The 13,343-nt window shown below is 44.3% G+C and overlaps 1 protein-coding gene across 1 annotated transcript in view; it reads right to left on the minus strand.

The window, feature by feature from the left end:
• Positions 1 to 305: 305 nt before the first annotated feature.
• The window catches only part of snx19b (sorting nexin 19b), a 38,702-nt gene continuing 25,664 nt past the window's right edge, over positions 306 to 13,343 (minus strand). Inside the window, exons 10-12 of the mRNA XM_035759868.1 lie at positions 6,115 to 6,299; positions 5,511 to 5,598; positions 306 to 3,184 (exon numbers count right to left, since the gene is read on the minus strand). Coding sequence (XP_035615761.1) covers positions 3,061 to 3,184; positions 5,511 to 5,598; positions 6,115 to 6,299 — 397 coding nt within the window. The 3' untranslated portion in view covers positions 306 to 3,060. The remainder of the gene's footprint in view (positions 3,185 to 5,510; positions 5,599 to 6,114; positions 6,300 to 13,343) is intronic.

A 13,343-nucleotide genomic window follows, 5' to 3' on the forward strand; every position in this document is an offset into this window, starting at 1 on the left:
ACTGTTACGGTTTGGAGAAAATGTGTTTGCATTCATGTTCATGTTAATGCTGATGACACTAACGCTGAGAAATAGAATCCATTGTTATGTAGTTCTAGTGTATTGTACAGTTGTCATAAACATGCGTGAGCACCTTATAAAGGCTTATCATCTCACAACGATTCAAACTATTAACAACCATTTTGTGACAGAGGCAATCTCCTACAAAGAGAAACATAACGTATAATTAGGCTTATAAGATATAAAAGCACATACATCAATTTATTGATTTCTTTGCCTAGTTTGATATAGAACAACAAATGGTATACACTTTAGGTCATTTTATTGGTTTTGGAAATTATCAACACCAGCAAATGTAAAACCTTGTGATGGAGTCCAGTTATAACACACTGACAGAGTTACAAAGAGTCACATTCAAAGCATTAATATGTACAATTCCACACTCAAAAAGCCTTCACTAGTGTAAACTGAATTGGGATTGTAATGTCAAATCAGACATGTAATTAAGTGATAAATTGTATTTTCTCAATTCCCTCCCCTCTGACCTTCTCCTCCCATGTGTTTTGAGAAGGAGGCAAGGTGATAGGACAAGAGGAATTGAGGAAAGACGATTGAGAAAGACATGAGGTGTTGACAAAAGGGAAGTTAGGGAGAAATGGCGAGACTTCAATGGAATAGCAGCTAGCAGCCATTGCGTGCAGAACCCTTCTGACGAGAAATCAAATAAATGCCTAACAATACCACTTCTGTAATGATACTGATAACTTATTTTTATCGTGGGGTAAACAAATTATTGTGTCTATAATGGCACCATACAGAGTACATAAGATAATTTGACAAACTTTTTTTTGTTCAGTACTCAAACAACTAGCAAAAAAAGCCACGTAACAAACTGACAGATTTGCAATGTGTTCCATGTGAAAACGGCACTCACAATTTTGTCAAATTAGTTATGTGTTGAACATGAACATTTCATGTGACGTGATACAGTTGAGGACAGGACAACTGTCTTGCAAAACGCAAGCTACCCCTAATGATCATCACAAAGGATTCAACAGGAACAGAGGTAACAGCTAGGAACGTGTTCAGGAGGGAATAAACATTACAGCACACAACATTCAGCACAACATCAGAACACACCTTGTCACTGGGGTTTGCTACTACTTTGTGACACGATGTACAAATGGCATGTCCACAGACTACATAGTAAAGACAGATGAGACCTCTTCCAGCCATGTTTAAGGCAATTTAAAAGCATTTCCTACAGGTATTAATTCTCTTCGGTACCACTGGTATCCCTGTCATTCTTTTTGAGCAATACACATTTTCACAGAAAGCATCATTACAATCGAACAAACAAGTTAGACACAATCAAATAAATCAATCACATTAACAAGAATACAGAAATAAAGAAAGAATGACTGCAATATTATGTTCTTTTAAGACAAAGATGAGAGTGCAACGGATTGTGTAGGACACATTGGACCTCTGACATCAGACGTACGCTACTATGCTGCCTGCATGAGCTTTACCTGGCGTCAGACCTACTGTACACGTATAAAGGCAATAATAAGCATCAGTAAGAGTGAGGAATGTCAAACAGGGTGAACATCTTGTGTCACGGAATGCCAATGTTGAGAAGCCTTTGTGCCAGTTTCACAGACATAAGTTACGCATAGTTAGGCGATTGCACACCAGCATGATCCCAAAAAAATATTTGGCTCATCTCAGATTGTTCTGCCAATTCTCACATAAAAACTTAATTGGGAGGAAGGATGTTTCACATGCTTTTTTTGAGAAAAGCCATTTTAGGCCCTTTTAAGACCTACCTATACATGTAAGACCCTATGATCTGTGAACAGTATGTGGTTCAGACATCTTGGTGCCATTATCCTCCTCATAGTGTGCTCTGAAATATGGAGTATGTCTAGATTTAAAAATAATAATAATCACATTAATTGTTTCAACATTAACAACATTATTATAAATATCTCAAAAGTACCATTTTTTATTTAGCTTAGACATATTGTCTGGAACAACATGCTCTTAAAACACATCACATTTCCAGAGAGGGCTCTCTGCTACTTTCAAAGAAATTATCAATGATATACATCGAAATGTACCGTACATTATAGGTCATTAACCAAATCACACCCTCCTGTAGGATTGCACATTCACAAAATGTTTTCCCCATTCACTATGTTTGTGATGCTCTTAAAATGTATCATAACTTTAAAAAGTAGCAGAGACCCCTGAAAATTGGATGTACTTGTATAGTATATTACTTAAAACCACCATTTGGGGCCCGTGGGAAAAGCGGCCATCAAGAGCTTCAAAGTGCAGTGGCCTTCATCATACAAGTTCAAAACGTGCGAGTGACCACTTTAACAGAAACGTATCAGTGGACCATATCAGTACGAGCCAGGCCTCAGGAGGATCCCGGGAGTAAGGGGAGTACAGTATGAATGCAACACAGCACATGTGCTGCTCGGTGTAGAGCCAAGGGGATCAAAAGGAATAGGGGCATATAACAGAGAACACAAAGGCAAGTCATCCCGAAAGGACAAAGCACGACACAGTAAGCCTAAAGTGGGGGAAGAAATCTAATTGGACTTCTCCAAAACCACTAGCGATTCTAGTAAACTTCTAGCTCCAACAGGATACAGAAAGACCACGAGGGATAACGATGGTGTGAAGTCCATCTGAAATTAGTTTGGTACAAAGCTGGAGGTTTTAGGAAGCAGGAAAAGGGTGGATTTGGGAAGTTTGGTGTGTTGGGCTTTTTGAGATCAGAGAGGTATTCTGATCAAACAGAAAACAGGTGTTGGGTAATCAAAGCTGCTCCGGATGTGTGGCCGATGTTTGAGACCCACAGACGTCATGGACTAAATCGGAGACAGACCCGGATGTCCTCGGATCCAAAGTTTCAGCGGTGAAGGTGGCGACACATGAATAATGGCATTTATCCAGATGCGCCAGGCTGGACTTTCATCGGGGGCTATTCACTGACACAGTTGATTAAACGTGTGTGTGTGTGTGCGAGTATCTCTCCCACGGCTTTTATGGTGGTAGTTTCTCTGCGTTTTTGGACAGACTTTGCAGCAGGGTTTTCTGAAAGTGCTCTTCAGATGTTTCAGGGACGAGGAACTCGAGGAGAAGGTCCCAGATACAGTAGACCAGGTGTCTGTACAGGGTAAGAGTCACAGGTTAAAGGTCAGGAGTCTTCCAGAAATCTGCTGTCCAACATTTCCTCTCTCCAAAATTATACATAATTTCATTTCATTTCACAGGTGGACATTTTAAGTTTGTTTAAAATGTTGAAAACTTCATTTGTGGCTAGCGAATCTTACAATGGGTCAAATTACACCTGATATTTCTGCAATTGTGTTGCAATTTCCCCCATTTACATCAAAGCATGATTTAGGCGAAAGCATACAGGCCAAGAGCATATACCGGCCAAAGATACGTTTTTTTCAACGTTTTACTGCTAACCTACAAAGCATTACATGGGCTTGCTCCTACCCATCTTTCTGATTTGGTCCTGCTGTACATACCTACACGTACACTACGGTCACAAGACGCAGGCCTCCTAACTGTCCCTAGAATTTCTAAGCAAACAGCTGGAAGCAGGGCTTTCTCCTATAGAGCTCCATTTTTATGGAATGGTCTGCCTACCCATGTGAGAGACGCAGACTCGGTCTCAACCTTTAAGTCTTTACTGAAGACTCATCTCTTCAGTGGGTCATATGATTGAGTGTAGTCTGGCCCAGGAGTATGAAGGTGAACGGAAATAAATCAAATTCAATAATGTTTCAAACACTACAGGGAAAGGCTCTGGAGCAACGAACCGCCCTTGCTGTCTCTGCCTGGCCGGTTCCCCTCTTTCCACTGGGATTCTCTGCCTCTAACCCTATTACAGGGGCTGAGTCACTGGCTTACTGGTGCTCTTTCATGCCGTCCCTAGGAGGGGTGCGTCACTTGAGTGGGTTGTGCCGTGGCAGAGATCTTTGTGGGCTATACTCGGCCTTGTCTCAGGATGGTAAGTTGGTGGTTGAAGACATCCCTCTAGTGGTGTGGGGGCTGTGCTTTGGCAAAATGGGTGGGGTTATATCCTTCCTGATTGGCCCTGTCCGGGGGTATGATCGGATGGGGCCACAGTGTCTCCTGACCTCTCCTGTCTCAGCCTCCAGTATTTATGTTGCAGTAGTTTGTGTCGGGGGGCTAGGGTCAGTTTGTTAAATCTGGAGTACTTCTCCTGTCTTATCCGGTGTCCTGTGTGAATTTAAGTATGCTCTCTCTAATTCTTTCTTTCTCTCGGAGGAGGACCTGAGCCCTAGGACCATGCCTCAGGACTACCTGGCATGATGACTCCTTGCTGTCCCCAATCCACCTGGCCGTGCTGCTGCTCCAGTTTCAACTGTTCTGCCTGCGGCTATGGAATCCTGACCTATTCACCGGACGTGCTACCTGTCCCAGACCTGCTGTTTTCAACTCTCTAGAGACAGCAGGAGTGGTAGAGATACTCTTAATGATTGGCTATGAAAAGCCAACTGACATTTACTCCTGAGGTGCTGACTTGCTGCACCCTCGACAACTATTATTATTTGACCATGCTGGTCATTTATGAACATTTTAACATCTTGGCCATGTTCTGTTATAATCTCCACCCGGCACAGCCAGAAGAGGACTGGCCACCCCTCATAGCCTGGTTCCTCTCTAGGTTTCTTCCTAGGTTTTGGCCTTTCTCGGGAGTTTTTCCTAGCCACCGTGCTTCTACGCCTGCATTGCTTGCTGTTTGGGGTTTTAGGCTGGGTTTCTGTACAGCACTTTGAGATATCAGCGGATGTACAAAGGGCTATATAAATACATTTGATTTGAAGAGGACCAAAACCTCCTACAAGGTTCAACGAGCCAAATTAGATCAGCAACGAAATCCTTACAATTGAGAACACTTTTTTGATTCTAACAGCATGTTTCAAACACTACAGGGACTTAGTTGAGTCGTAAATATATTATACTGTACCTTACGCACACACACCTTATTTGAACATTTCAATAAGAAGATTAATTGTGACACATGCTGCTATCAAAACTAACGTATGTTAAGAACAAAGGGCTGGCAATGTAGAAATCATCAGCTTTACCCACTGGAAACGTGTCTGGAAAGAGGTATATAATATCAAACACGCTAGAAAACTTGGCTGATGCTCACTGATCCAAAACCAGCTCATCACTTGGCTTTAGCACCCTTTATCAACACCTCATGTCATGTTCCTTCATAATCTATTGCAAGACCATTATGTCAGGCTCTTTAAATCATGTCCAGACAGACAGACAGGTAGTGTACGTTACTTTGGTGTGTGTGTGTGTGTGTGTGTGTGTGTGTGTGTGTGTGTGTGTGTGTGTGTGTGTGTGTGTGTGTGTGTGTGTGTGTGTGTGTGTGTGTGTGTGTGTGTGTGTGTGTGTGTGTGTGTGTGTGTGTGTGTGTGTGTGTGTGTGTGTGTGTTCACCTGTTTATGTAAGGGTCCTGCAGAGATTCCAGTGCAGTCTGCCAGCTTAGTTGGTATTTGTCTGAGCCCAGCATATCTGAGAGGAGATCTGTAAACACAGAAGAGTACAAATATAGGACTGTGAGGCCACACAGGACTCAAAGGGGATCAGCTAAAAACCATAGCTAGTTGGATATAGTAAGACCAGTAGTCCCTGAAATGGCTTCTTAGAAAGATCAATAGTTCATTGAAATTATTGAATTTACATTAAAGCAATATCATAAGCAATATCTACGAGTGTAATACTGATGAATTGTATGTTTGCAGAGCTCGATAGGAATGAGTGTGTATGGGCCAGGAGTTTCCTGATCATGTGCTGTACTGGACTCCAGACCAAAGTTATAACCTGGTTCCTTTTTCATGGTCAGGTCACAAGGTCAGGATAAACTCCTGGGTCATGTGTATTGGTAAAGTTCATGAAATAAATGTTTACAAATAATAATTAGAACGGAAAAATTAAAATGAGCGTTTATTGAACAAGTCCATAATCCCCCGGTTTCAGTCCATTTCCTTCCATTTGGTGCCTAATGAACACGAGCCTGCCTCTTCATTAGTGATCCCTTACCTGGCAGTAGTCTCATGAGGCAGTGCAGAGACTGCTGCTTGGTGTCCTCCTTCTGTTGGTGGCTGCGCTCTGGGCGGGGCTGAGCTGGCAGGCTGCCCCCCGGCCACACAGCCTCCTGGAGCACCCGCAGGTAGATCACCCAGTACTGGGTACAGGTCAGGTTAGCCACGCTCACGTCAAGCCACCTGCAAGGGACAGACAACACACACATCAGGGATGTGATCAGGACAACATATTATAGATAGTAAATCAGTAAAGATACAGTCTATTCGGAAAGTATTCAGACCCGTTGACTTATTCCACATCCTGTTATTTTACAGCCTTATTCTAAAATTGATTAAAACAATTCTCCATCATTCTACATACAGTACCCCATAATAACAAAGCAAAAACTTTTTTTTTTAAACATTTTCGCAAATGTATAAAAAAAATTAAACTGAAATATCACATTTACATAAGTATTCAGACCCTTTACTCAGTTTATATATATATATATATATATATATATATATATGAAAGATGAACAGATCGGTCTGGAGTATGGAGAATATATATTGGGAGTTTTTCCCATACTTCTCCGCAGATTCCTTCAAGTTCTGTCAGGTTGGATGGGGAGCGTCGCTGCACAGCAATTTCCGGGTTTAAGTCTGTGTTCAGGAACCCAGTCGGAGGTCCTGAGTGCTCTGGAGCAGGTTTTCATCAAGGACTGATCTGTTCATCTTTCCCTCGACCCTGACTAGTCTCCCAGTCCCTGCCGCTGTAAAACATCCCCACAGCATGATGCTGCCACCACACTTCACCGTAGGGATCCCATCTCCACAGAGGAACTCTAGAGCTCTGTCAGTGACCATTGGGTTCTTGTTCACCTCCTTCACCAAGGCCCTTCTCCCCCAATTGCTCAGTTTGGCCAGGCGGCCAGCTCTAAGGAGAGTCTTGGTGTTTCCAAACTTCTTCCACTTAAGAATGATGGAGGCCAAGGTGTCCTTGGGGACCTTCAATGCTGCAGACATTTTTTGGTACCCTTCCCCAGATCTGTGCCCCAACACAATCCTGCCAGGGAGCTCTACGGACGAGTCCTTCGATCTCATGGCTTGGTTTTTGCTCTGACATGCGATGTCAACTGTGGGAGCTTATATAGACAGGTGTGCCTTTCCAAATCATGTCCAATTAATTGAATTTACCACAGGTGGACTCCAGTCAAGTTGCAGAAACATCTCAAGGATGATCAATGGAAACCGGATGCACCTGAGCTACATTGAGTCCCATAGCAAAGGGTCAGAAGTATTAAGTAATAAGTATTTTTATGTACAGAAATATCGAAAAACCTGTTTTCTCTTTGTCATTATGGGGTATTGTGTGTAGATTGAGGGGGAAAAACAAGGCTGTAACGTAACAAAATGTGGAAAAAGCCAAGGGGCCTGAATATTTTCTGAAAGCACTGTAGAGCTGTAAAGATAGGAGGTCAGTGTGGGAGTAGGGTAAATGTTCATGAATAGAGGATGATGACAGAGAAGTAAAATTATCAGGACAACATAGAAAGTGTCACTGAGTATGAATAGAGGATGACGGCAAAAAAGTAGGAACATCCCTGCACGCAGCACATCCCTGCACGCTATACAACAGATATGAGAGGCTATTCCAATGGAATAATTCCAAGAGTGCAAACCCTCCATGTCTGTCATTCCAGGTAGGCTCAACCAAATGCTCAGCGTATTTGGAAGATTTAAAGTACTAGGCTATTTGGACACGAGACGGTATTGCCTTTTTGCTTGGTTCGTGCAGCATGTGCCAAACCAGCAAGCAGACGTGAGGCAGCCTTGACATTCATCCAGACTGAGCATCTACAGCATTGACAAGCGAAGATGTACCTGTGGAACTCATTCACGTGGTGAAATACCACCTGGCTGCACGGGTCAAGGCACAGTGCAATCCCGATGTCATCACAGTTCCTTTCGTTGAAACATCAATTTACTTCTGACAAGGTAAACCGGCCACTTCTGACAAGGTAAACCGGCCACTTCTGACAAGGTAAACCGGCCACTTCTAAAGGAAGACTTTGTGTATGGCGATACTGTCACATAGAGAGGATATTTAACTCTCAACGAGATTAAAACACAGACTGACTTACATAATGTAGGCACAGAACGCAACAACCCGCCATCCACATAACGTGCAGAGGTTTTTTGAGCACAAGGTAATGGCCGTACAATGATAACCTTATAGAAATACAGTAGATGGTATTAATCAACTAAACAAAAGCAGACCAAAGAACGTGCCGTGCCTGTAAAATAATCGGTGCGTTTCCAGTCATACACACATTTGCTGGTAGTCTCTTGAGTAGGACTTAAGCAAAGAGAGAACACAAAAAGTAGTTATATACAGACTGTATTCAATTGGATGAGAGACTTGATCAAAATCATGTAATAACACTCTGCAGATGTTACATAATACTGTAAAATGACACTAAAATATGTTCAACAGAATATGTCCTTCAAGGGCAAAATGTCATTTATCGTTCATGGCACATTTGATGTTCCTTTAATTGGGTTATTTCATGACAAGATCTTTCGTCCTGTGTTGCCACACACTGTTGAGGGACATGGACGGCCCTTTTTGTTTGTTTTCTTTTCACTACCTTACACCTTCTCATTGTTAATATGTTTCATAACAGCTAGGCTGGCCTCCCAAACCAATGCATGATGACATCCTGACATCTGTGTGGAACCATGATGTGGGACTGTGAGATACTGTTACTATAAAGCCTATGAAGGATTGCCTGCTAGGAACCTCTGGCAAGATTGATGTGAGCAACTATTATCATTGCACATATGTTGTATGCTTTGGAGGGAGAGAGAAGATAAGTTAATAGGAAAAATACATTCCAATGAGAGAACTTCTGAGTTCAATTAACAAATAACAATGACTAGGAGTTCTGAGAAAATACAAGTTACGTAACACAAGTAATATGGATTCCTTGCAGATTGAGCTCAATACTTCCTTGACTGAAGAAACGGTCATGTCTCACAGAGCAGCCATAAATTCCGGGAAGTGAACCTTGGCATTTGTTTGCCACGGATATCCTACTCTTCTGAAGTTAACTCTGCAGTTTTATTTTAGCCCCCTCGGAAGGTGGACAATGATGAGTGTTCTGTTCAACGCCACATACAGTACCGACCGGAGGCAAGCGCATCAGCCTAAATCATGGTAACTTATGACGACAAAACAGAGGAGGCAAGCGCATCAGCCTAAATCATGGTAACTTACGACAACAAAACAGCGGAGGCAAGCGCATCAGCCTAAATCATGGTAACTTACGACGACAAAACAGCGGAGGCAAGCGCATCAGCCTAAATCATGGTAACTTACGACGACAAAACAGCGGAGGCAAGCGCATCAGCCTAAATCATGGTAACTTACGACGACAAAACAGCGAAGGCAAGCGCATCAGCCTAAATCATGGTAACTTACGACGACAAAACAGCGGAGGCAAGCGCATCAGCCTAAATCATGGTAACTTATGACGACAAAACAGCGGAGGCAAGCGCATCAGCCTAAATCATGGTAACTTACATGACGACAAAACAGCGGAGGCAAGCGCATCAGCCTAAATCATGGTAAACTTATGACGACAAAACAGCGGAGGCAAGCGCATCAGCCTAAATCATGGACTACGACGACAAAACAGCGGAGGCAAGCGCATCAGCCTAAATCATGGTAACTTACGACGACAAAACAGCGAAGGCAAGCGCATCAGCCTAAATCATGGTAACTTACGACGACAAAACAGCGGAGGCAAGCGCATCAGCCTAAATCATGGTAACTTACGACGACAAAACAGCGGAGGCAAGCGCATCAGCCTAAATCATGGTAACTTACGACGACAAAACAGCTGAGGCAAGCGCATCAGCCTAAATCATGGTAACTTACGACGACAAAACAGCAGAGGCAAGCGCATCAGCCTGAATCATGGTAACTTAAGACAAAACAGCGGAGGCAAGCGCATCAGCCTAAATCATGGTAACTTACGACGACAAAACAGCGGAGGCAAGCGCATCAGCCTAAATCATGGGTACGAAGACAAAACAGCGGAGGCAAGCGCATCAGCCTAAATCATGGTAACTTACGACGACAAAACAGCGGAGGCAAGCGCATCAGCCTAAATCATGGTAACTTACGGCGACAAAACAGCGAAGGCAAGCGCATCAGCCTAAATCATGGTAACTTACGACAACAAAACAGGGGAGGCAAGCGCATCAGCCTAAATCATGGTCGCTTACGACGACAAAACAGCGGAGGCAAGCGCATCAGCCTAAATCATGGTAACTTACGAAGACAAAACAGCGGAGGCAAGCGCATCAGCCTAAATCATGGTAACTTACGACGACAAAACAGCGGAGGCAAGCGCATCAGCCTAAATCATGGTTGCTTACGAAGACAAAACACCGGAAGCAAGCGCATTAGCCTAAATCATGGTAACTTACGACGACAAAACAGCGGAGGCAAGCGCATCAGCCTAAATCATGGTCGCTTACGACGACAAAACAGCGGAGGCAAGCGCATCAGCCTAAATCATGGTCGCTACGAACACAAAACACCGGAGGCAAGCGCATTAGCCTAAATCATGGTAACTTACGACGACAAAACAGCGGAGGCAAGCGCATCAGCCTAAATCATGGTCGCTTACGACGACAAAACAGCGGAGGCAAGCGCATCAGCCTAAATCATGGTAACTTACGACGACAAAACAGCGGAGGCAAGCGCATCAGCCTAAATCATGGTAACTTACGACGACAAAACAGCGGAGGCAAGCGCATCAGCCTAAATCATGGTAACTTACGACGACAAAACAGCGGAGGCAAGCGCATCAGCCTAAATCATGGTAACTTACGACGACAAAACAGCGGAGGCAAGCGCATCAGCCTAAATCATGGTAACTTACGACGACAAAACAGCGGAGGCAAGCGCATCAGCCTAAATCATGGTCGCTTACGAAGACAAAACAGCGGAGGCAAGCGCATCAGCCTAAATCATGGTAACTTACGACGACAAAACAGCGGAGGCAAGCGCATCAGCCTAAATCATGGTAACTTACGACGACAAAACAGCGGAGGCAAGCGCATCAGCCTAAATCATGGTAACTTACGACGACAAAACAGCGGAGGCAAGCGCATCAGCCTAAATCATGGTCGCTTATGACGACAAAACAGCGGAGGCAAGCGCATCAGCCTAAATCATGGTCGCTTATGACGACAAAACAGCGGAGGCAAGCGCATCAGCCTAAATCATGGTTGCTTATGACGACAAAACAGCGGAGGCAAGCGCATCAGCCTAAATCATGGTCGCTACGACGACAAAACAGCGGAGGCAAGCGCATCAGCCTAAATCATGGTAACTTACGACGACAAAACAGCGAAGGCAAGCGCATCAGCCTAAATCATGGTAACTTACGACGACAAAACAGCGGAGGCAAGCGCATCAGCCTAAATCATGGTAACTTACGACGACAAAACAGCTGAGGCAAGCGCATCAGCCTAAATCATGGTAACTTACGACGACAAAACAGCAGAGGCAAGCGCATCAACCTAAATCATGGTAAAAACTACGAAGACAAAACAGCGGAGGCAAGCGCATCAGCCTAAATCATGGTAACTTACGACGACAAAACAGCGGAGGCAAGCGCATCAGCCTAAATCATGGTAACTTACGACGACAAAACAGCGGAGGCAAGCGCATCAGCCTAAATCATGGTCGCTACGGCGACAAAACAGCGGAGGCAAGCGCATCAGCCTAAATCATGGTAAAACTACGACGACAAAACAGCGGAGGCAAGCGCATCAGCCTAAATCATGGTAACTTACGACGACAAAACAGCGGAGGCAAGCGCATCAGCCTAAATCATGGTAACTTACGAAGACAAAACAGAGGAGGCAAGCGCATCAGCCTAAATCATGGTAACTTATGACGACAAAACAGAGGAGGCAAGCGCATCAGCCTAAATCATGGTAACTTACGACAACAAAACAGCGGAGGCAAGCGCATCAGCCTAAATCATGGTAACTTACGACGACAAAACAGCGGAGGCAAGCGCATCAGCCTAAATCATGGTAACTTACGACGACAAAACAGCGGAGGCAAGCGCATCAGCCTAAATCATGGTCGCTTACGAAGACAAAACAGCGGAGGCAAGCGCATCAGCCTAAATCATGGTAACTTACGACGACAAAACAGCGGAGGCAAGCGCATCAGCCTAAATCATGGTAACTTACGAAGACAAAACAGCGGAGGCAAGCGCATCAGCCTAAATCATGGTAACTTACGACGACAAAACAGCGGAGGCAAGCGCATCAGCCTAAATCATGGTAACTTACGACGACAAAACAGCGGAGGCAAGCGCATCAGCCTAAATCATGGTAACTTACGACGACAAAACAGCGGAGGCAAGCGCATTAGCCTAAATCATGGTAACTTACGACGACAAAACAGCGGAGGCAAGCGCATCAGCCTAAATCATGGTCGCTTACGACGACAAAACAGCGGAGTCGAGTCGAAAACACATAGACGTGGGCACGAGCTGCCAAGGCCAAACATACTTTCTTTCAGCCAAACATTATTTTTTCCCCTCATTTGGGAAAATCTTTGGACATCGCGGCAGATCCTGCTGAAAGCATTGGGAACCTCCCAAGTCTCCCCAGTCTATAATGTCATGGGAGGGCTGGTCTGGTCTGGTCTGACATGCATGCGGTCGTGGTTTATGTCTTGGGGAAGGAGCAGTCACTCCAGCTCCTCCTACCCAGTCACTGGGGAGATTTATAGCGGAGGCCCTGGAAACACTCCGAGCGGTGATGTCTTTCACAGTCGGCATCAGAGTAAGTCATGTTCACGTTGAAATAACCTCGCCCCGACTCGGTGCACCTGGTGAAGGTCTCCTGCCATGAGTAACCATGCAGGGAAACCAACCGAATAATTAAGTCTACACAGTGGGCGATGTTGTCTCTGGAAAAGATTGTGCATCTTGCTATATCGATGAACGGCACCCAATTCCCACCACCACATACTTGTAATACAATACAATAATACAATACAGTACTTATTACAGTATCATTGATGAAAATGATGCAACACAAAGTGCAATAGCTAACCAGCCACTCAACATCAGTGTTGGTGGATGGAATGCAGGCCTCTCTGGGATAACAAGAAGACAAAAGCTGCACTGGTCCAGACAAACCATT

The sequence above is a fragment of the Oncorhynchus keta genome, chromosome 1, assembly GCF_023373465.1.
Source record: "Oncorhynchus keta strain PuntledgeMale-10-30-2019 chromosome 1, Oket_V2, whole genome shotgun sequence".
NCBI lineage: Eukaryota > Metazoa > Chordata > Actinopteri > Salmoniformes > Salmonidae > Oncorhynchus > Oncorhynchus keta.